Source organism: Kogia breviceps, chromosome 2 (assembly GCF_026419965.1).
Source record: "Kogia breviceps isolate mKogBre1 chromosome 2, mKogBre1 haplotype 1, whole genome shotgun sequence".
In the NCBI taxonomy this organism is placed as follows: domain Eukaryota; kingdom Metazoa; phylum Chordata; class Mammalia; order Artiodactyla; family Physeteridae; genus Kogia; species Kogia breviceps.
Genome location: NC_081311.1, coordinates 83,539,980 through 83,561,744, shown reverse-complemented (window position 1 = coordinate 83,561,744; position 21,765 = coordinate 83,539,980). Strand labels below are relative to the sequence as shown.

Here is a 21,765-nt window from a genome sequence, read left to right as displayed (position 1 = left end):
AAATGAAGAACCTGTTTATAATGTAATGATTATCTGGGCCTGGAAGCAGACTCCGTTTTACACTCACACGCTAAATATTTGTTACAGTTTTAATACACACTGACTTTCCTAGGGATGCAGACAGCATATAAATTGAGGAAAGAGGATACTATACGTTGTGTGGACACAATGTTATTGCCGACATCGTAGCTCATGACACTTGAGTCACCAAATGACACATGGATACAGGGCTGCATCTGTTGCTGTCACGTTCACCAAGATTTTACACATACGTGCAAGCAACGGGCTACTTCTTTATGGCTTCTCATGAAGACATGCCTGAATGTTGACATACTGAAATACATGGTTTTCTACTATAAACAACTTACCTTTTATAACTCCCTTACGGCACTATGGTGACTTTTTTTTTTTTTTTTTTTGCGGTACGCGGGCCTCTCACTGTTGTGGCCTCTCCAGTTGCGGAGCACAGGCTCCAGATGCGCAGGCGCAGCGGCCATGGCTCACGGGCCCAGCCGCTCCGCGGCACGTGGGATCTTCCCGGACCGGGGCACGAACCCACGTCCCCTGCATCGGCAGGCGGACTCTCAACCACTGCACCACCAGGGAAGCCCTATGGTAACTTTTGAAAGAATTTTTTGAGTAGGTGGGATACATTCTTTTTTTAAAAAAATTTATTTATTTATTTATGGCTGTGTTGGGTGTTCTTTTCTGTGCGAGGGCTTTCTCTAGTTGCGGTGAGCGGGGGCCACTCATCATCGCGGTGCGCAGGCCTCTCACTATCGCGGCCTCTCTTGTTGCAGAGCACAGGCTCCAGACACGCAGGCTCAGTAATTGTGGCTCACAGGCCTAGTTGCTCCGTGGCACGTGGGATCCTCCCAGACCAGGGCTCGAACCAGTGTCCCCTGCATTGGCAGGCAGATTCTCAACCACTGCGCCACCAGGGAAGCCCGGGATACATTCTTTATGAATTTCATTCTAGTGCAGTAAAGGGGCCATCTGAACATGTTTACTGAGTAAAGACGGGTCTGAGAAGACTGAGAACCACTGCCTCAGTTCATGAGACCCTCACAACAAGCAGGTCAGCCAGAATCATGGCTCTCCAGCACACAAGCGCCTGGGATGAGACCGGGAGACCCTGTCAAACCCGGTGAGCAGACTGGACCCCCCTGGGTATAGAGTCAGCTCATGGCTTTGTCCACGACGGGATGCTTCCTGGTTATTCTTTAGAAATGGGTAAGCTTTGGTCAGTCATAGAAATTTCTTAATGTTTATTTGATGTAAATCAATCTCATCTACTATAGCTACAAGGAGAACATTGATTCAAGTTCTATGTCATAGTTCAAACCATTAGCTGAAAAAAACCAAATCTACCTGCTGTTGGCGCATTTTTGGGTAGTTATGTTCCTAGGTGGAGAAAAGGTGCATAAAATTATAACTTCTTAATGGATTATACTTTTAAACAGTATAATTTATGTCCCCTGACATGCCCTTTATCTGAATTCCAATGTTTCTGATACTGATACTGCCACACCTGCTTTTCTTCAGTAGCATCTGCCTGCCTACCTTTCCGCCTTCAACTTTTTGAATGTCATCTTGTTGTAGGTGTTTCCTGTGAACAGAACATAGCTGGGCTCTAAAATATCGATCTGAGATGCTCGTTCCTTCAGTGAGGGATCGATTATTAATGTCATGTTGAGACACAGCATCCATTACAGACATTTCCTCCTTACCTTTTTTCCCCTCTCTTTCTGTAAGCTTTTAGTTGAACTGACTTTGTTTTCTTTATTCCATTTTCCTACCTTCTAGGGTCTGTTTGGTTTATTTTCGTTATTATGCAGAATGTGTTTTTATCAGTGTTTTCAAGTAGCACACTTTATAAAACTTAAAATACTTATTAACAAACATGCATTTAATAATTATGAGTTCTTTTTTAAAAAAGTACTGGGCTTCCCTGGTGACACAGTGGTTAAGAGTCCTCCTGCCAATGCAGAGAACACAGGTTCGAGTCCTGGACAGGGAAGATCCCCCCGTGCCACGGAGCAACGGAGCCTGTGCACCACAACTACTGAGCCTGCGCTCTAGAGCCCGCGAGCCACAACTACTGAGCACACGTGCCACAACTACTGAAGCCCATGAGCCTAGAGCCCGTGCTCTGCAACAAGAGAAGCCACCACAATGAGACGCCTACGCACCGCAACGAAGAGTAGCCCCTGCTCGCTGCAACTAGAGAGAGCCCAAGCGCAGCAATGAAGACCCGACGCAGCCAAAAATAAATATAAAAATAAAATAAATAAATTTTTTTAAAAGGTACTAATTGTTTTCCCTAAAAACACCTACTGCGATTTTGATGATAAATTTACCTTCATAATTGGAAGGAGGTCTTCCACTTTGTGGACCTTTTCCAGAGCTTCTCTAACTTCCAACAATCCTTTAGGATTATTAGCTCTTAAAAAGGAAAAGACAGAGAGATGGCAACTAAAATTAATACAGAAATTAATAATTAATTATGCTCTTACCTTTAATTTAAATAAATCATCCTTAATTACTAGCGGCTCAATATTCAAAACGGTGGACCACAGACAAAGTTTTGAAATAATGGGATGGTTTAATCTAATGAGTATTGGGCTACAGATGAGAATTAAGGAAACAAGACAGCAGTCTGTCTAGAATGTGAACTGGGGAAAACCTGAAAGGATGGACAGCCAGTGTCTGTGTGGACATGCATGGGTCTGGGCTTGGTCAGAAAACCTTGATTCTCCTATTCCAACTATGAAATTAGAAGTAAATGTTTTTTCTTCTTAAAGTTGCTCAAATGGAAGTATCCTTCTAGGCTCTTATACCAATTTTATATTTACTTACATTCAGAATTCCTTGTTCCCCAGCATTCTGTCCGCCGTCCTATCTATACTGTACTGCCTCTCAGTTGAGGGAGAGTGAGTATTAAGGTGGAAATCCCTCATTTAATCCCTAATTAAGAAATTCAAAGAAACATCCTACTTTCTCTGAATTCAAAGAAAGGCTAGACGCTTTCAAAGAGGCTAGAAAAGTCACAGCATTGCATGTAAGATAAAAAGACTCAGTTAAGGTCCATGGATTTTGTGAAGCTCTTAAAGAGAAGGCTGATAAATGATTATGAAAGGCTTTATGATTCCAAACACTATGGGAAAATATGACATATTTTGTTTAGTCTGTCAGTAGGCTTGGTTTTCAAGTTTCATCAATATAACTAATGTAAAATACATAAAATTTATCCATTACTAAGAAAAGAAAATTGAAGGATTACCCATGATAAACTAGAATTCTATCTTTAATAAAATGAAGAATTTTCTCAAAATATTCCAGGTATCTCATGTTGATCACCTGACCCCTGTAAGAAAAAACAATTAAGAATGTTTTTACAAAGAAATATGTTCCACACAATATCTAATTTCAAAGTTAATTCAAAAGGACAGTAAGAGAGCTGGGAAATTCACTTGTTTGCAGCCAAAGAACGGGAGACACACCAACACCTGTCTAAGCAAGACTGATGGTCAGCGACTGGGCTTCTTCTGGTGGGAAAGGCACCAAACTCTGCCCTGGAGATGCCAAAACAGGAAGAAAAGTCCTCAGGTACTTAAACGGGGCTCAGACTTGGGCGCCCCTCTCCCCTTACGGATCCTTTCGGCAATATGCTTCCTGCCGTGCCTCGGCGCTCCTGATATAGCATCAGCTTCCAGTCCTCCTTCTCTTGCTGCCTAGCTTACTAGCTGTCTTCATCTCCTCTACCACTCTAAGTAGTATTTTCCTCCCGTTTCTACCCCCACCCCCATTTTTAAAACTCTCCCAGAACCTCACGTACAGCCAGCACGCCGATGTACCCATCCAACTGATGTACGTGTCCGGCGACACACGAAGCCGACTGCTCCCCGGACGCCGCTCCCTGGACTCCGCACAGGCGCGTCAAACCTCAAGTCCAGGAACGCACTCCAGCCCCCCAGCGTGTTCACCTCCGTCCTGCCCTGGGGCTTCCGGGCCTACTGGGGCAACCACGTGCCCGCCCGGCAACGGGACCGCCTACCCGCAGCTGCAGGCTCGCCCTCACTTCTAACCCACCCCCAGGGCTCCGACCCTGCCTTCGCAGCATCCACTCTTCCCCTCCAGCTCACTTCCACAAAGCTTTCCAGACCTCGGTACCAGTGCGCCGGAATGTTCCACAACTTTCTAACCAGTCCCACGCCTCCAAGGCAAGTCGCTGCCCTCTCATCTATTCTGCCACCTGTGGCCGAAGTGATCACCCAAATGTGTAAATCTGTTCAGCTCACTTCTCTGCTTATGATCTCTGAATGACTCTCTTTTATTTCAGGACAAGAGGTGCCTTAGCATGGATATGTTAGCTACATTTTGGAGAAAAAAAGCTATTTATGTTTCAGCCTCTGCCTGTCTTTCCAGCCTCGACTCCTGACAGCTCCTTAATCATAAACTAATCACCAGTCATAATGAATTAGTGATAGCTCCCTGACCATGCCTGACTCACAGGTGGGTCCACGGCTGACTCACAGGTGTGTCCACGGCTGACTCACAGGTGGGTCCACGCCTGACTCACAGGTGGGTCCACGCCTGACTCACAGGTGGGTCCACGCCTGACTCACAGGTGGGTCCACGCTTGACTCTCATAGGTGGGTCCACGCCTGACTCACAGGTGGGTCCACGCCTGACTCACAGGTGGGTCCACGGTTCACTCACAGGTGGGTCCACGGTTCACTCACAGGTGGGTCCACGCCTGACTCACAGGTGGGTCCACGCCTGTCTCACAGGTGGGTCCACGCCTGACTCACAGGGGGGTCCACGCCTGCCTCACAGGGGGGTCCACGGCTGACTCACAGGGGGGTCCACGCCTGACTCACAGGGGGGTCCACGCCTGACTCACAGGTGGGTCCATGCTTTCCATCTTTCCAAACAGCATCACCTGAAGGCTGGACTGGGACCCCCGGCATCCTGTCCACGTGACCGCCACCACTCTTAACACACTGCATGGTAGGCTCGTAGCTTGGTGAGGTCCAGCCTCCTCACTAAGCTACGAGCCTTCTGCAGTGAGAGGCTGTGCTTCACAGCTAAACCACCATCATGCTGCACAGCACATGGAGAGTGGCCTTTAGTTAAAGCTAGTTGAGTCTACCTGTGAATGTCACGAATTATTCTCTAAGAAACAGGAATATACAAGTCACAAGGGGAAAGGAAATCTATTTTCTAGGAATTAAGAAAATAAATGTCTTAAGAACATTTCCGTTAAACTTAAATGGCAAAGTTGTATATTATAATATTTTCTTGATTCAGGGTTCTGGAATTAGAAGCATTTTAGATGTGTCACAACCACCACAGATGTAATATTTACCTAGAATTAAATTCAGCGGGTCTGATACTGAAGCTGATACGCTTTAATATTTGCTCATCATGTATCTAGAGGGTGGCTAGGCACAGGAAGGGTCGGGTAACGAGGTGAGCACTTCACCCATGCCCCTAACTTGCCAGAGCCTCTGGGCAAAACCAAAGCTCTCCAGCTAACCTGGCTCATCCTCCCAGGAAGGCAGCTTAGCACCCAGACAGCGTTTTTCATCCAACCGCCTTGGGTGTTGCAGGGTTGGAAGGGGAAGTCTTTCCCTCACCATAAGAATCTTTAAGCCACACGATATTATCAGCATCTTACGGTAATGTAATATTCTCCATCTAATTACTTTCTATGATGTTTTAGGACCCTTTAAAGACTGACATCTAGGCAAAAATCTGGCACTCTAGCCTTCACTTGAGCTCTGCAGCAAAGAGCCTGGAGAAGGGGCACAGCATTTCTTTCTGCAACCAGGCTAGCTCAAAGGAATGCGGGAAGGACCTTGCAGGTGCAGAGCTGATTTGTGTCCAAAAGTCACCGAGGAGGGAGCTACTGGGTTGCTCGTGGTCTCCATGAACTGACGATTTAAAATAAACTCCTATGAGAACAGGAAAGATAAACAGAATGTTCATACCTGATTAAATTGATGTGGTTATTAAAACCTCTGCTAAGACTTCGTGCTGGCATTTGATCCAACCATAACACTGGCTGGTCTGGGTCAGCAGTCCTGTAAAATAGAGCTTATTTAAAAATGAAGACCTTATAAAACCTAGACATGTTCAAAAGCATGCAAAATAAAACATGTAGACGTCTTTGGAAAAGTCCATTACATCCAAAAGTATGAAACACAAACCTGCAAATTCCAAAAAGATGTTCTAACTGGACCAAGGAAGAAGTCAGTACAGCTTTACTAGTAGAGCAGGATTTTTCTCATGAAAATGAGTATCAGCGGTCCCCCCTCTAAACTGTAGCTGGTTGGCCAGGCCCACACTTCAAGCATAAGAAGACTGGTGCACTGAAGCTCGTTCAAAGGTACCACAGGTAATGAATGATATGCTCCTCCGGAGAGACCGCTTTTTCTACAACACTTCACTTAAAAATGTGCTCGGAAGCACGGAAACAATCAATTCCTATTTCATAAATATTCGTCGAGTGTATTTCAAAGAACAATGATGTCAGGAATTTCTGACAAACTTTAGAGAGGAAAACATAACTTACAAGGCCCATTATTAGTAAATAAAAGGGGATTCAAAACCTGTGAACTAGAGGAGACTTAACATTTTCTGACAATGATAAGATGACTAGCTTATTTTCACTGAAACGTCAGTTACCGTCTCCACTTCACTGCGATGTCAAACATGTCTCTCCACTGCATCAGCCGCGTTTTCCCATTCATTCGAACCTTTGAACTGGTCCATGTACGCTGCACAGCTTGCATGACTTCTAAGGCTGCCAAACCCATGGCTAAAAGAAGGAAATGTGGGGAAAACAGAGTTTGTAGGTACCCTTTAGAGGGAATGATCTTCGCCCACAACTCGGCAAAAGAATCATGAAATCTAAAAAAAAAAAAGTTGGTTCTGAAGAACCTAGGGGCCGGACAGGAATAAAGACGCAGACGTAGTGAATGGACTTGAGGATACGGGGAGGGGGAAGGGGGAGCTGGGACAAAGTAAGAGAGTGGCATGGACATATATACACTACCAAATGTAAAATAGATGGCTAGTGGGAAACAGCCGCATAGCACAGGGAGATCAGTTCGGTGCTTTGTGACCACCTAGAGGGGTGGGACAGGGAGGGTGGGAGGGAGACGCAAGAGGGAGGGGATATGGGGATACGCGTATGCGTATGGCTGATTCACTTTGTTATACAGCAGAAACTAACACAGCATTGTAAAGCAATTATACTCCAATAGAGATGTTAAAAAAATGACCAAAAAAATTTTTAAAGACAAAAAAATGAATAAAAATGAAAATAAACCGGGGGGAAAAAAAAGAATCACAAGTATTGGTAATTTAACAGGACCAGAGATGCATTACATGAAGGCCTGACTAAAACTCAACTCTATGAGAGGAAATTGGAGACAACCTCACACTTGTCTGTTCCCAATCCTGAAAGAACTGAGGTTCAAATCCCTCCTCACCCTACAGTAAGGAGACAGCTCTGGTGGATGAGCTGTCCGACTTACAGCAATGACTGAAGACCCACCTTCTACATCTACACCAAAGCAACGGCATAAGAGCCAAAGCTGGAGGCAGCCCTCTCTCAGAATTCAGTGTGAATGAATCTATACATTTCTGCTCTGCTCACATGGAGGTTTTCAGTAAGCACAACAAATGATTCTTTTCAAAAGCACAACATGGTTTACCAATCCTCTGCTCCTTTGTCATAAACACTTCCATTTTCAGACAGTTTTAAAATACCTCTGTGTATTCTCTTGTTTGGCAGGAAACCAGGTGTTTCATATTGCATCAGAGATCCCAAACGATCAGCTACACAAATCAGCTCTTGGACCTCGGGCTTATAACTCTCAAAATTCTGATGTAACACATCTCTGGAAGAGACATTACGTACATGATAAAGACTTTTACCACGGATATCTGGTTACCCAAGTTCACCTGAAAAGCAGCAGCTTCCTCCACTGGAAAAATAATCAAGGAACTTCTGCCCACATAATCCTCCCTTCAGTGGCTTGTACCCAACCAGACACAAATTCAGAGAAGGACTCTTCATGACAGTGCACGCACAGTCGCCGTCACGTGCTTGTTAGTCACGCTGATAACTAGTGTGCAACTCAGAAGACACGTCAGAGCCTTATTTGCTCTGTAAACTTCTCCAGAACACAGGGACTGCCTCTTTTGACGGCCAACCAAACCCGACCCTACGTCCGTCTCCTGCTCCGGCCCCAAGTTATAGGATGCCAAGCGTACTGGGAATCGTGTATGTGACTGCTATTGTTTACCCGCCAACCTGCTAGAAGTTTTCATAACGAAGACTGCAATTCTAAGTTGCAGTCTGGGTCAGCGTCCCCAAGGGTTCAGTAATTCACCAGGAGGACTCCCCGGCTCTGTGTACTGTTGTACTCGTGGCTCTGAGGACACAGCACAATCGGCAGAGGGAAAAGGCACGTGGGGCGAGGTCCAGAGGAAGCCAGGCACACTTCCAGGAGCCTGAGGAGGCACGTGGCACTAATTCCCCGAGTGAAACGCTCACTGGACACGCTGTGCCCAGGGATTGTACCGGGGGCTGACCACGTGAGCGCCCCTGCCTGGCAGGTACCCTAGGCCCCCAGAGGAGGGCATGTGTTCAGCATGAACCACACTGTGCATACACATGGCGCAGGTGCTGGGAGCCATTCTTAGCTCTGGGCACTTGGGGGTAGGGGGAGATCCCCAAATCCCCAACTCCCGGACGCCAGCCCAGGGCCAGCCTGGTGAGCAGGCCTCTCCAAGCACAGCCCTTCAGGACCCCCGCTTTTCTGCACATAAGTATTTCTCTAAAAACCGGTGCTAGAGAACATACATACCTCTTTGAGCAATCTATTTTGTTTTCATTATCTTGATTATTGAAACTTACAAAAGCATACAACCTCATGACTCAACAAAAGAACTAGAACAATTATGTAGCTCTACCTACATGTATGCCACTTTCCTGTCCTACCCTCCTGCCTCCCAGGAAGAGGTAACTTATCTTGAATTTTGTGTCCACAATTCCCTGACGTTCTTCTCTTAAAAAACAGGTCACATATGTATATCCCTAAACAATATATTTGATAGTTTTGCTTATGAGCTCTATGGGAAAAATGATGTGACACTGCAATGTACCAACTTGCTGTTTTTACTCAGCTTTATATTTCAAAATTAGCCCACACTGTTGCCTGGGTCATTTGTTTATACTGCTGTATAATACCCCACTATGTGACAGTATCACATTTATCCATTTTTCTGTTCATGAACATTTGGGATGATTTCGTTTTCAGTTGTGAACAAATAAACTGCTATCAACAGGTCTCCAGGGCTTCCCTGGTGGCGCAGTGGTTGAGAGTCCGCCTGCCGATGCAGGGGATGCGGGTTCGTGCCCCGGTCCAGGAAGATCCCACGTGCCGCGGAGCGGCTGGGCCCGTGAGCCATGGCCGCTGGGCCTGTGCGTCCAGAGCCTGTGCTCCGCGACGGGAGAGGCCACAACAGAGAGAGGCCCGCGTACCGCAAAAAACCCCAAAACAACAACAACAAAAGCAACAGGTCTCCAAGCAGACATGTGCACAGGTACATGGTTCTCTCCTGAATACACACACAGGAGCAGAACTTAAAGATTGTACGACGTGCAAATATTCGATTTTACACAATAAGGACAAACTGCTGGCAGAAGTCCATGGAGCAATTTATACCCCAGTATATGAAATTTTCCCTTATCCTCCTTCTGGTCAATACTACTATTATCAGACTTTGTATTGCTAATATTTGTTTACCTAGTGGGTGAAGCATCTCATGTGGTCTTATATATTTATGAACGGAAGCATCTTTTCATATGTTTGCCATTCATGTTTTCCCCTTGATGAAATTACCTGTTCATGTCTTTTGCACTTTTCTAACTAGCTGTTTGACTTTTACTTGCAGAAACTGTTGGTGTTGAAAGGTTTACAGTCAGTCCAATAATTGACCCTGAGTAGGTGATACGACTTTCCTATTTTTAAGATTTTTCTCTTTACCTTAGGTGTTCTCCAGTTACTTATGATGTGTCTGAATGGATTTTTCATTTACCCTGCTTAAAAAAAAAAAAAAATCTATGAATGTATGTGTTTCCTTCATTCTGGAAAATTCTTAGCCATTATTTCTTCAAATATTGCCTCTCCTCCATTTTCTCCTTCGGGAGTTTCAATTACACATGTGTTAGCCCTTCTTACATTTTACGTATCTTCCCTCTTTCAACTTTTCTAACTCCTTGACTCTCTGTGCTCTATCTTCCAATTCTGCAATTTTCTCTCAGCTACATCTAATCTGCTTTTTAGCCTGTATACTGAATTCTTCATTTCAATGATTATATTTTCTATTCCTAGAGCTTATTTTTTTGGTCTGCAGCATGTGGGTCTGTGGCATCTGTCTGGTCATTTTTTATAATCTCATGTTTCTTGCTCATGTTTGTGATCTCTTCAAAATTTCTTCAAGCATTTCATTTAGAGTTATTGTAGAGTCTGTTTTCAACAATTCCAATATCTGAAGTCCTTAAGGGTCAAAGTCTATTGTTTGTTGCTTCTGTTGATTCTCACAAATGGTTTTGGTCACCTTGATTTTCATTCTCACACTAATGATCTTAATCTGTGGGAATACTTGAGGTATAAATTGGCACTAATTTCTCCCCAGGAAGGATCTGTGTCTGCTTCTGTTGAGATCCTGGGAATGCCTCCAATATGGGATCACTTTAGCCCTTTGAAGGTCAACAAACCCACCCTGCCATGCCTCAAGGCACTCCACTGGATAGGATACCTTCTTCCTTTAAAATGTGTTTACCATCCATCACTGTAGTTTGAATACCTTCTCTTTTCTTTCTTTTTAGGCATAGAGGGGGCTGATCTTTACAGATTTTTCCTAATTTTTAAGACACTGCTAGACTGCCAGGAATTAATCTCTATTCTAAATCTAATTGTTCTGTAATGGGATAGCCGTTTATAGCATATCCATTTTGCCATGTTGCAGCAGTACTGGCCAGTGCTGTAATTTCAAACTTTTAATATGTTAAGAAATTTGTTTTAAAGTAACACGGTAAAGGAATAATGCATATCAAACACTACCAAGAAGTATAAGTACATTTGAAGTTTGAAGTTACCCCACATTAGCAGGGAATGTCGCAGTAAAAGGAAAGATGATGTCCAAAGGTAAGCTAAAAGAAATATTTGCAGACACATCCAATTCAAAAATAAATTCATCAGAAACATGAATAGAAAGCCATTTACTGACCAAGAGATATTATGATGCACTTACAGCTCAGTGTTGAAAAAGAAAAAAAAATCTTCATTTAAAGCGCTCACTTTGAGAGTAGCACTGACATATATACACCACCAAATGTAAAATGGATAGCTAGTGGGAAGCTGCTGCATAGCACAGGGAGATCAGCTTGATGCTTTGTGACCACCTAGAGGGGTGGGGTAGGGAGGGTGGGAGGGAGACGCGAGAGGGAGGGGATATGGGGATATATATATATACGTATAGCTGATTCACTTCGTTGTACAGTGGAAACTAACACCACATCATAAAGCAGTTCTACTCCAATAAAGATGCAAAAAATAAAAAAATGAATAAAGCACTCACTTTATGTGGGGTTGCAGCCCTGGCTGCTCTTCGTAGTCTTCTATGAGGAAAGGCAGATTCTTAGCCCAGTGGTCTTTAAAGCTCCCGGGCAGGTCCGCGTCAATGTTATATTCCGTAAGGGGAGTATCAAGGTGTGCATGAAGATATCGAGAATACTCTGCGGATGGGAAAGGGGATCTGACACACCCGGATATGCCAAAGAGATGGTTTTTATCGCTAACTGTAATTTTTTATAGCCAGTCTGTACAAATACTTCATAATAAACCGTTATTTAATTACAAGGATTCTGGGACTTCCCTGGTGGCGCAGTGGTTAAGAATCCGCCTGCCAATGCAGGGGACACGGGTTCGATCCCTGGTCCGGGAAGATCCCACATGCCGCAGAGCAACTAAGCCCGTGTGCCACAACTCCTGAGCCCACGCTCTAGAGCCGGCGAGCCACAACTACTGAGCCCAAGCGCCACAACTACTGAAGCGCACGCGCCTAGAGCCCGTGCTCTGCAACAAGAGAAGCCACGGCAATGAGAAGCCCGTGCACCTCAACGAAGCATAGCCCCGGCTCGCCGCAACTAGAGAAAGCCCGCGCGCAGCAATGAGGACCCAACAAAGCCAAAAATAAATAAATAAATAAATTTATTTTAAAAAATTACAAGAATTCTAAATGGAGACTCCAAATTTTAGCAAGTCACTATTATATGATAACGGAGGTGGCCTGCCGCTGACTTGAGTTACCAGGGTCAAATACAAGCCAGTCAATCGGGGTCCACTTCGGCTAAATTTTAACCACCTTTCCATAAGCAACACCAAAGATCTCACTATTCAATTCCAGAGTCTGGGAATGCAAGTTCAGTGTTAGACAGAGCCTGCTTCCTTCTCAACTAATAGATCTACTGACTACGTATGAGATTTCATCAACTGACTGACCAACTGCTGCTTATCTCTAGGGACGCAGTGTAGAAAAAACCAGGATATGGAGTGCCCCCATCTTCGGTCTATAGTTCACAAGTCCAAGTTCTCCTAAACCCGGAAAAATGAGGGAATTACAATTTAGAGTAAAGAGCTGTGCTGTCGAAAAGGTAGTCCCTAGCCAGCTGGCTACTGACAGCTTAAGGGGTGACTAGTGTGGCTGAGACACTGAACTTTAGATTTTACTTAATTTGAATGAATTTAAACTTAAAACTGATATTTTATTTAATCATTAGAAAACTGCCGTATGTTTGGAACAGCTTACATATATCAGTCTACTTTTACAACTTTAAACTTTATGAAATCTAAGTTCAGATCAAGTATTTCCAATGAAAATTTAGCATTCAAATTGAGATGAACTGTAAGTGTAAAATATATGCCATATTCAAAGACTAGAACCAAAAAATGTAAAATATCCAATAAATAGTGTTTTCATATTAATTATACACTGAACTAATATTGTGGATGTACCGAGTTAAATAAGATAAAATATATTATTAAAATGAATTCCACCTGTTCGCTTTTACTTTTTTAATGTGGCTACTAGAAATTTAAAATTACACACATGGCTTGTAAATGTTTTCACTTGGCCAGTGCTAGTACAGAGGGCTAATGATAAAGGGAAGAGAAGGAATAAAAGTAAAGATTTGGGCTTTATATGAAAAACAAAAATGTCTTTATGTATGGCAGAAAAAGGGTAAGACTGACTAATAAAAAGATAACCCTAAGATCTGCTTTCTTCTCATCGCAATTTAAATTCTCCAAACTATGTGGGAATTCTGATATGAAGGCATGACAGATCAAAGATACCAAGTTTTTATTTAACAGTAAAAACCTCATAATCCTTTCCTGTCATTCCTGTATCTCGGGATGAGGTGTGACAAGTCATGGATACCCAGGTGATTGTCACATTTAGGTCAAAATATGTTTTTTTGGCATAAGTAAAATTTTTTAACTTTAGAAAGAAAAAATGTGAGGAAGAGGGAAAAAAAAGAAAAAAAAAAAGCGCTGGACTGGCCTTTAGAAGACATGGGCCCGTCCCTCTAACCCAGATACCACCACCAACCAAGGGGCAGCTGAGGACTAGTCACCCAGCTGCTCTGAGACTCAACTGCGTAGCACGGAACATCAGAGACACAAGCAGTATGACTCCTACTCCAAGCGCTCAGCCTCGGTGATTCTGCAGCTGTTTGACTTACCTCGGAGATACTTCACTTTAAGGTACTCTGGGCTGGCCTTCTGGCCTGGGAGAGGGTCATTTAGCATAACTTTAGTTTGTGCTTTTATCCCTTCATAAAACTGTCCCATTGCTACGTGGCTGAGTCCTTTCATGTACTGGCACACCTCGTTATATGGTTCCAGCTGCAGACACCGCTGAGGCATCAAAGGAGAAAATGCTGTATTAGAATCGATAGTTTAAGGAAACTTTAAAGTACTTTCTTCTTTAATCTGGAATTAGGAAAGTTTTCTCTCCAGGTTTAACCAGACGAAATACATCCTCAGTAAATCAGTCTACAGGACCAGGCCATGGTTTTTTCCTCTTTCTTTTTGTTGAAGTATAAGCACTATTCTTGCCCGCCCTCCCCGCTGACCCCATTCATTTCACTGAACTTTGTTGAAGAATGACGCAGAATTGCAGTTACAGCGCTTCTCACTTACGGATGCTCACCTTGAAGTTCTTAAGGGCTTCCTGCAAGCTGCCATGGTGGTAAAGCATCATTCCCCGAAGCTGGAGGGTCTGCACGTGATTTTGGTTCAGCAACAGAGCCTTTTGAAAGCTCTCAGTGGCTGCTTCAAAATTGCCCAGCTCTCTAGGTATTTAACAATAGTAATGAACATAGTATAAGCATTTCAGTAAACATACAGAATAAGTTATCCTTAGAATTATGGTTCAATCTACAAATACGATACTTTAATGTGGGTGTTTGCTTTTTTATTTTACCGCTTTATAGCTACTTAGCCTTTGACGCATCATACCCTACTTACTTTTTCTAAATCTTACCAGATTATAGGATCACCACAGAGCTCTTGAAATCCTTTGGGGGAAAATTAATTTACTGATTTCCAAAGACAAATGCTTATTCAAATCCCTTTTCCCAACTCATGATCAGCTCCAACCCCTAAAACAACTTTGTGTAAATTTTAATTATCTGGATAGAAACATATGTTTCTCCTTTGGAAAAAAGTAAGTAAGTTATAATCATACAGAGGTATATCACTGCGAATCAAATTCATAGGCTTATAATTCAATTTTTTCTGTCACTGAAGGTACTTCACTTAAAATCCAGTAAAGCATTATCTACTTTAAAATTCTGAAATAAGTATATTTCAGAATTGTGATCATTTCAGAGTGGAAATAGTTATTATTGACCAGCCCTGCCCTCTTTTATAGATCAAAATTTTTATAAATAATTGAAGAACCTTCAAAATATCCCATATGTCAACTTTCTATAAATAATGAAGATTTAAAATATATATATAACACCCACTTACATTTATACAGCACGTTACTATTTACTAGGTGCTTTCAAATCTGTTTTCAATTTATATACCCAACAATTTTGCGGGACAGGAAGGATAAATATCATCCCTTAAACCTAGAACAAATCCAAACACACTTTCTCCAAGTTAGTATGAGAGCTTTTCCAACTATGGCATCAGATAAATAAGCTCTTAAATGTAATCCTTCCTGAATAAGGCACCTGACAGAGTTTTACAGGGGATTTCTATTACTGTCTCTCTCTTTCCTAACTTTTATAGTACCTTTATACAAGTCAGAATGTTAAAAATTTTTTAAGCCAGAAAGTCAGAATAGCTTTGCTGGTCAGGGCAATGCATGTAGTCAGGAAGCCAGGGTCCAGGCACAACTGCTCATACCCTAAAGAGATGCATCATAACTGTAACATTTCCATCCCACAATACTAGGAATCTTCAAACAGATCCTAGTGATGTGGGTATTAACCTTAGTTACTGCCTAAAAAGGCAGCAGCGCCTGTAACTCAGCAGCTTATAATGCCACTATTCAAAGCAACAACCCTTGAAGGACTAACGTTTTCTAGACTAATATATACAGACCGAGGTTGTTTTAAGACACAGTAACAGGCATCACGATATCCTCTTACCCATGGTTCTTTCTATGTTCCAGAGAAGATCTTAATAAGTATGTGAATGCCTATGTGATTTAGAATGACCATCTCTTTTGGTTAAGAAATGCATTTTTTAAAAAAAATCACTATTATGTGAGGCTATCCCACTCTACGCCCTCCCTCCTACCTCAACTGTTAGTACTTTACTTACCTATAGGCCTGTCCCAGACTTTTATATGCATCAATAAAATCAACTTTCTGCTTCAAAGCTTCTTTGAAGGATTCAATAGCTTCCTGTAAAACGTATATAGAAAATTATTTCATTTGCTTAGCTGTTAAAATTGAGTTTCTCTCAAATCACTAAAGGACATACATACATACACACACACACACACACATATATATAATACATGGTCTCTGAGTACTTTTTTTTTAAATAGGAGGACTTAAAAAGAAGAGAGAGGTAGAAAGTACAATAAACTATGAGTCTGGAGGATTTAATTTCAATAGTAAACAAATGGCATTACTATGAACAACAACAGAGCCTTAAGTTTCTCCTTCCAAAATGGGAAAACAGCTTCTCACTATCTTTTTCATTAGGACTTCGAGTACTGATAACACCTGCATTTTAATATCATTTCCTTAATTAATAAAAACCCTATAGAACAAAAGTAAGCCTAATAGCTGTGTGAAATGATGCAAAATGATCACAGCTAGCAGCATTTGAAAGTGAACCAACAGAAGAGACAAAAAAAGCAAGCCCAATGTGAAATTATTTATAGAACAAGAAGAAAGCCTCCCAGGATAGCTACCTGAAGGATTCCCATGATCTACGAGGAAAAAAGAAACCATAAAATTCAGGAGCAACCTTCAAGTTGGGGGCAGGTGGGCATGGCTCCTGCCAGCACAGCTCAAGGCGGCGCTACAGGCCCAGAGCTGCAAACACTACGCTTTCAGGGGAGCCCTCGGAACCACAGTGCACTTGGCTGCAGGGGGACTTTCTGGGGAAACTGATGATAAAATAAAAATTGGTGATGAAATGTTTCAGAATAAACATCCTAGGCTTACACTGGGATTGAATGTACTTTTCATTATGACTCTGTTTATTGTGATTAACAAAAAATTACAAAGACATTTCCCACATTTCCCAAGGAAAAGACATATCTTACTTAACGGCTCTAACGGCTCACAATCTCTAAGAGCTTTAATTGAGAAAGACTTGACTTTAAAACTTCTGGAATAGATCATTTCAACCTGATTAGAGAATTCAGAGCAGAAAACCACTAAAGATATCAAATGCCTTGCCCATGGTAGGCACTCAATAAATATTTAATGCCCCGGTAGGCACACAAAATAGTTTTGCAAAAGCCATACAATCTTGATTCTTTGCAGAAAGTCATTCAGCCCCTGCTTCTTGATTTTCTCAGAGGGGGCCAGCAGGGCAAGAGGGGCTGGCTTTGAAACTCTTCAAAGGCAATACTGAGGACAAAATTGCCTCAGGAAGGAATCCCACTGAATAGCTACTGTTTGGGTGAAAGATGAGAACGGATAAATCTTAACACCGAAGAAATGTAAAAGAGCACTCTTCATTGGGCTTCCTGCCGTGACACAGTCTTGATCTTTTAGGATTTGTACAACTGTGCTTTTAATTCAACAAACATGTATTGAGCGCCTACTATGTGCCAGGGATAGCAGGAGGTGAGGGGACACGAAGACGGGTGAGCCATCACCTCTGTACTGTGAGAACTCACAGTGTCATTAGAAAGCCAAGTAGGTCACCAGGTTATGAGAACACAAACTAAGGGCTACAGCAGAGACATGAGGAAGAGGCTCTGGGAACAGAGAGCAAGAAACCACTAACTGAGCCTGGGAGACCAGAAGAGGCTGTACAGAGGCGCTGACAACTGAGCTAGGTCTTAAAGAACGCGGAGTTTGGTAAAGCAAGAAGGCATCTTGGACGGGGCAGGGGGCACCGCACAGTGGCACAGAGCGCTCAGAGATGCCCGGAAAGCCGGAGGGGCAGGAGCGCAGGGGGCACGGGGTCGGGGGGGGGGGAGTGGGGAAGAGGGAGAGCCGGGGCCAGAAGGAAGGAAGCAACGAGGGCTGGGGGCTCTGAGGAGGTGTGGGACCGCACAGAATTCACTCTTTGTAAACAGGAAAACTGCTGGTAAAAACGGAGAAGACACGCTGGAGAGGGGAGAGGATGGAGCCCAGCTGGGAGGTGGCTGTGATGGAACAGGCAAGAGATAATGGAAGCACAGTTTGAGACAGGGCCTCTGAGGAGAGGGAAAGAAGGGTCACATTCGGGAGAGAGTTTTTAAGGCAAACTAAGAGAGAATTTGGTGGCTGTCTGGGTACGAGGGAGGGATGAGGGAGAAGAGAGGGCAGGCAGAGTTCAGGCTGAGAGCCCGGGTGGAGGGGACCGTTAAGGAACGTTAGGAAGTACGGGGGAGGTCGTGAGTGCACCGGGGCGTGTGACGTCTGGGGTGTCTGTGGACGTCTAGTGGAGATGCCCAGGAGGCGGCTGCCGCCCACTGCACTTACTGCATGCTTGGACGCCGCAGTTCTTCAAAGTCTGATTTCTCTTCAGCTTTTAAGAGTCTTTGGTTTCGGGGTTCCTGTCTAATCACTGCACAGCTCTCTACCTCATTCTGCCAAAGAGGGGACATAGCAGAATCAAGATTTTGAGCCATCGGGAACAAAGAAACTACGTTCGTTGAATCAATCTCTAAGCACATGAACTGGCTCTGAATTCGCTGGCATCGTGAATGCAATCGTCACCACTTAAGTCACCACCTTCTTTACTAGCTAAAGGGCAGCCATCACCCTGGGGCTGTTTGGTATAACTGAACAGAACAATCGCAGGCAACTCTCTAAGTAAAGGCTTATAATATACAATTTTTGAAATATCCTTACAACGTGGGTAGAATTCAGTAGAAAAGTTCTTGCTGTTTTACTCCCTAGGAAAATCCAAAATGTCTGATATATCTTCTGAATTGGACAACTGTGAAATCTGTCATGTAACATATCCTAATATATTTCTAATGTATTATATCATAAAGTAAATAAGCCATCACCCGCTTAATTTCTAAACTGCTGTTGACCTGGAGAGACCACCTTTAGGATACAGAGACAGCTCAAACTCATTGGTCCATTTAATACTTCGCCTCTACAGTTAACGAGAGAAAGAGAGATATCTGAACTGAGTTCATTAATTTAATTAAGGCATTTCACCACTGACTCAGTTTTCCAGTCCCTGTAACTGGGACACCCTCTGCTCCTTCTATACTTCACGGGGATGCTTTTGGGAAGAGTGAGACACCACGTAAACACTCTGACCTCCTCGGACGGCAGATCTATAAAATGCAAAGAAAAAGTTCCCATCTATTACACACGTTGCTGCTGTGTCGGCAGGCGTGCTGAAAAGGAGGAAAGACCAAACGGTTTGGTGAGACTGGTTCGCTGAGGGGCTGCTAACACTCAGAGAATGAAAGCACTGTTTCTAGGTCTTCCTCCGGGAGGTTTGGAATAAACCAAACTGAATTTTGGTCCATGTCCATTTTCTACTTAGTGTCTCTGTTATGGCTCTTTTCTGAAAAATTCTCATTTCGAAATAACACAAAGGGCCCTGCCCACGTTCTTAAACATGGCTTTAGAGTTAAAAGTGAAATCAACTGTTTGCATTTGTTTACTTTAAAAGTTATCTGTGCCCTCTTAGTACTAATAATCGGCCTTTTTTTTTTTTTTCTTCTATTTCAGATCTCTCTCCTTCACGCGATACTCGAGGGAGGGACTCTGAACACAGATCCTCAATTTTTAAACTGAAGGGGACTGAGAGAAGGTGAGAAGACAGAGGGCAGAGGCAAAATAAACTGGAAGACACCACCTGGTAGCTGCTCAAAGCACATGTTAAGTAACTCAAAGCCTGCACTGCCTGTCTGAATCCCCGAACGGGGACGGAAAGGGTCCCTGTTAGGACCACCTCCACATACTTGCAAAACGGAGATGAGGTGTATGAAGGAAGATTTGCAAAATTCCTTCTAGTTTGGTTTTTAATGGACGGGAGGTATTTTTTAGAATCCACAAAACTTCGATTAAACTACATTCTCACATGTAAAATAATCTGTATCATAATCAATACCTGATTCAGGTTTACAGTTTATCAAGGACTTTTTTCACACATGTTGTCTTAACGGAATCATCACTGTCACTTCAAGAGGCAGAGAGTAGCATCATCTCTGCCTGATAAAGGTGGAAGGACGGGCTGAAAGAGTTCAGGCAGCAGCTTCAGCAGTGCAGTTAATAAGATGCAGAGCGAGAGCTCAGAGCAAGGCCTTCCAATTCCAATTCAGCTCTCTGCCCTTGATATGCATTTACCCCACTGATTCTTACTGAGCACCTACTATGTGACAGGCACTGTCTGTAACACGGAGGACTTACAGCTTGTGGCCTTTTTCGAGGTAAACCCTCTCCCCACCCTCCCAGTGCATGTGTTTATGTGTGTGTCAGATCCTCAGAACTATGTTCAATAATGACACGCATGCTCTCCTCTCTGCCACAGGTTGTTGAAGCTCTTCCCACCTTTCCAAGTTCAGGGTTAAGTGCAACCTACTCTGAATTCTGCACCTCCTGGTCAGAATGAGTGTCTTCACCTAGGCGGGCAGACCGTCTGTGACTCTCAGGCTGGCCGTCTTCAGTCGGGCAGTTTGGAGTGTCAGGCCTTGGGTGAGAGCCAGAGCTCCACGCTCAGCCGTGTTTCTGACCCTCACCCCGGCCAGAAAGAAGCTGCTGCGGGACAGGCTCCCCAAACAGGCTCGGGGAACGCAGAGTCCCGGGCAGGAGGAGGGGCAGGCAGGCTGGCAGTGACGTCCCTGCTGTACTCAGCTGAGACAGAGCCTCTCCTTTGTCCCTCACCTCCTTCTCCCGACAGCAGCCTTCAAGGGACAGTGCTGGGACCGCTCCTGCAGCCCCCAGAGGACCCGAGGCAGTCTGGCTGCCCCTGACCTGAACGTGGCCGGCGATCCCTCATCAGTCCCCCTGTCCCCATCCTCCTCGGCCACCGCTGCATCGGCAACCACTTCCTCAGTACGGACTGGATCTCAACTCTGTATTTCCCCCCAGATCTAGACTTCACAGCTCCTCTGGGCCAACCGACTCAAGTCAGTGCTGGAGACCTTTCAGGGCCCCTCCCCGTGCTCCAGCCCTCACACTTAGCCTGACTATTTGCTCAAGGGCCTGACCAAGGCCCTGCTCCCCAAGCCATCACTTGCGCCTTCCTCTCGCCCTCAGAGCCCTTCTCCTTCCCAACCCTGCTCTGCCTTCCAGGTCGGAACGAAGTCCACTTGTTCTCTGGACCTTCCCTAACTCCCGAGTTCAAATGAATCTTTCTCACCTCTGCTTCCAAAGCACTTTGCTTTTACTGCTTTCTTCCGTGTATTCACGCTATGATGAGTTATCTGTGGGGGAAGCCTTTGTAAACTGTATTCGTCCCAAGTGTAAAGCATTATTTCTCCCTTATAACCTTTCATCTGCTCCCCTGCTGCACCTTCCTCCAAGTACCTATCAGATAGTAGGCGCTCACTAAATATCTTGATGCAAACGACTTTCTAAAATAAACCAATGAGACACTTGAAACGTCATTTTAAAACCTGCCAGACTAAACCCCGCTCAGTTCACTGCAAAGGAGAAGCAGGACCGCTGTAGGCACACATATTGCACAGCACTTTCACCTTCAAAAGTCCTCTGTGAAAGAAAGTTAAACCTTTGTATAGCATAGCTATGGGCTGGTTTTTGTTCAGTTCTAAGGACTGCTGAAAGTCTTCGTGGGCTGTTGCGTAGTCCTACAAAAAGGAGAATGAAAAAAAATAAATAAAGTAGTATTCGTTAGATATTTGGACATGTCCTACTTTCGACTGATAGAGGAAAAAAATCCCAGTTTAGTTCGTGCCCTTTCTGGCTTTAAAGGAAACATTTCATGACCACGAATATTAGAAGAATGCTTACACTGTCTGTTGAAAGAGTTGATTTCAATTGACAGGAGAAACTCACAA

General features: G+C 43.8%; 1 protein-coding gene across 8 annotated transcripts in view; it reads right to left on the bottom strand.

The window, feature by feature from the left end:
* Positions 1–21,765, bottom strand: part of TTC13 (tetratricopeptide repeat domain 13) — a 70,076-nt gene that overhangs the window by 10,336 nt on the left and 37,975 nt on the right. For 6 of the 8 annotated variants that reach the window (XM_059053302.2, XM_059053303.2, XM_059053298.2 and 3 more), the window contains 10 exons: positions 21,445–21,555; positions 15,927–16,009; positions 14,299–14,440; positions 13,829–14,003; positions 11,665–11,821; positions 7,783–7,913; positions 6,694–6,826; positions 5,997–6,089; positions 3,284–3,367; positions 2,361–2,445 (listed from right to left, as the gene is read on the bottom strand). In XM_059053302.2, the coding sequence (XP_058909285.1) occupies positions 2,361–2,445; positions 3,284–3,367; positions 5,997–6,089; positions 6,694–6,826; positions 7,783–7,913; positions 11,665–11,821; positions 13,829–14,003; positions 14,299–14,440; positions 15,927–16,009; positions 21,445–21,555 (1,194 nt within the window). The remainder of the gene's footprint in view (positions 1–2,360; positions 2,446–3,283; positions 3,368–5,996; positions 6,090–6,693; positions 6,827–7,782; positions 7,914–11,664; positions 11,822–13,828; positions 14,004–14,298; positions 14,441–15,926; positions 16,010–21,444; positions 21,556–21,765) is intronic. The other 2 variants (XM_067025733.1, XM_067025734.1) reach the window with 1 other exon arrangement.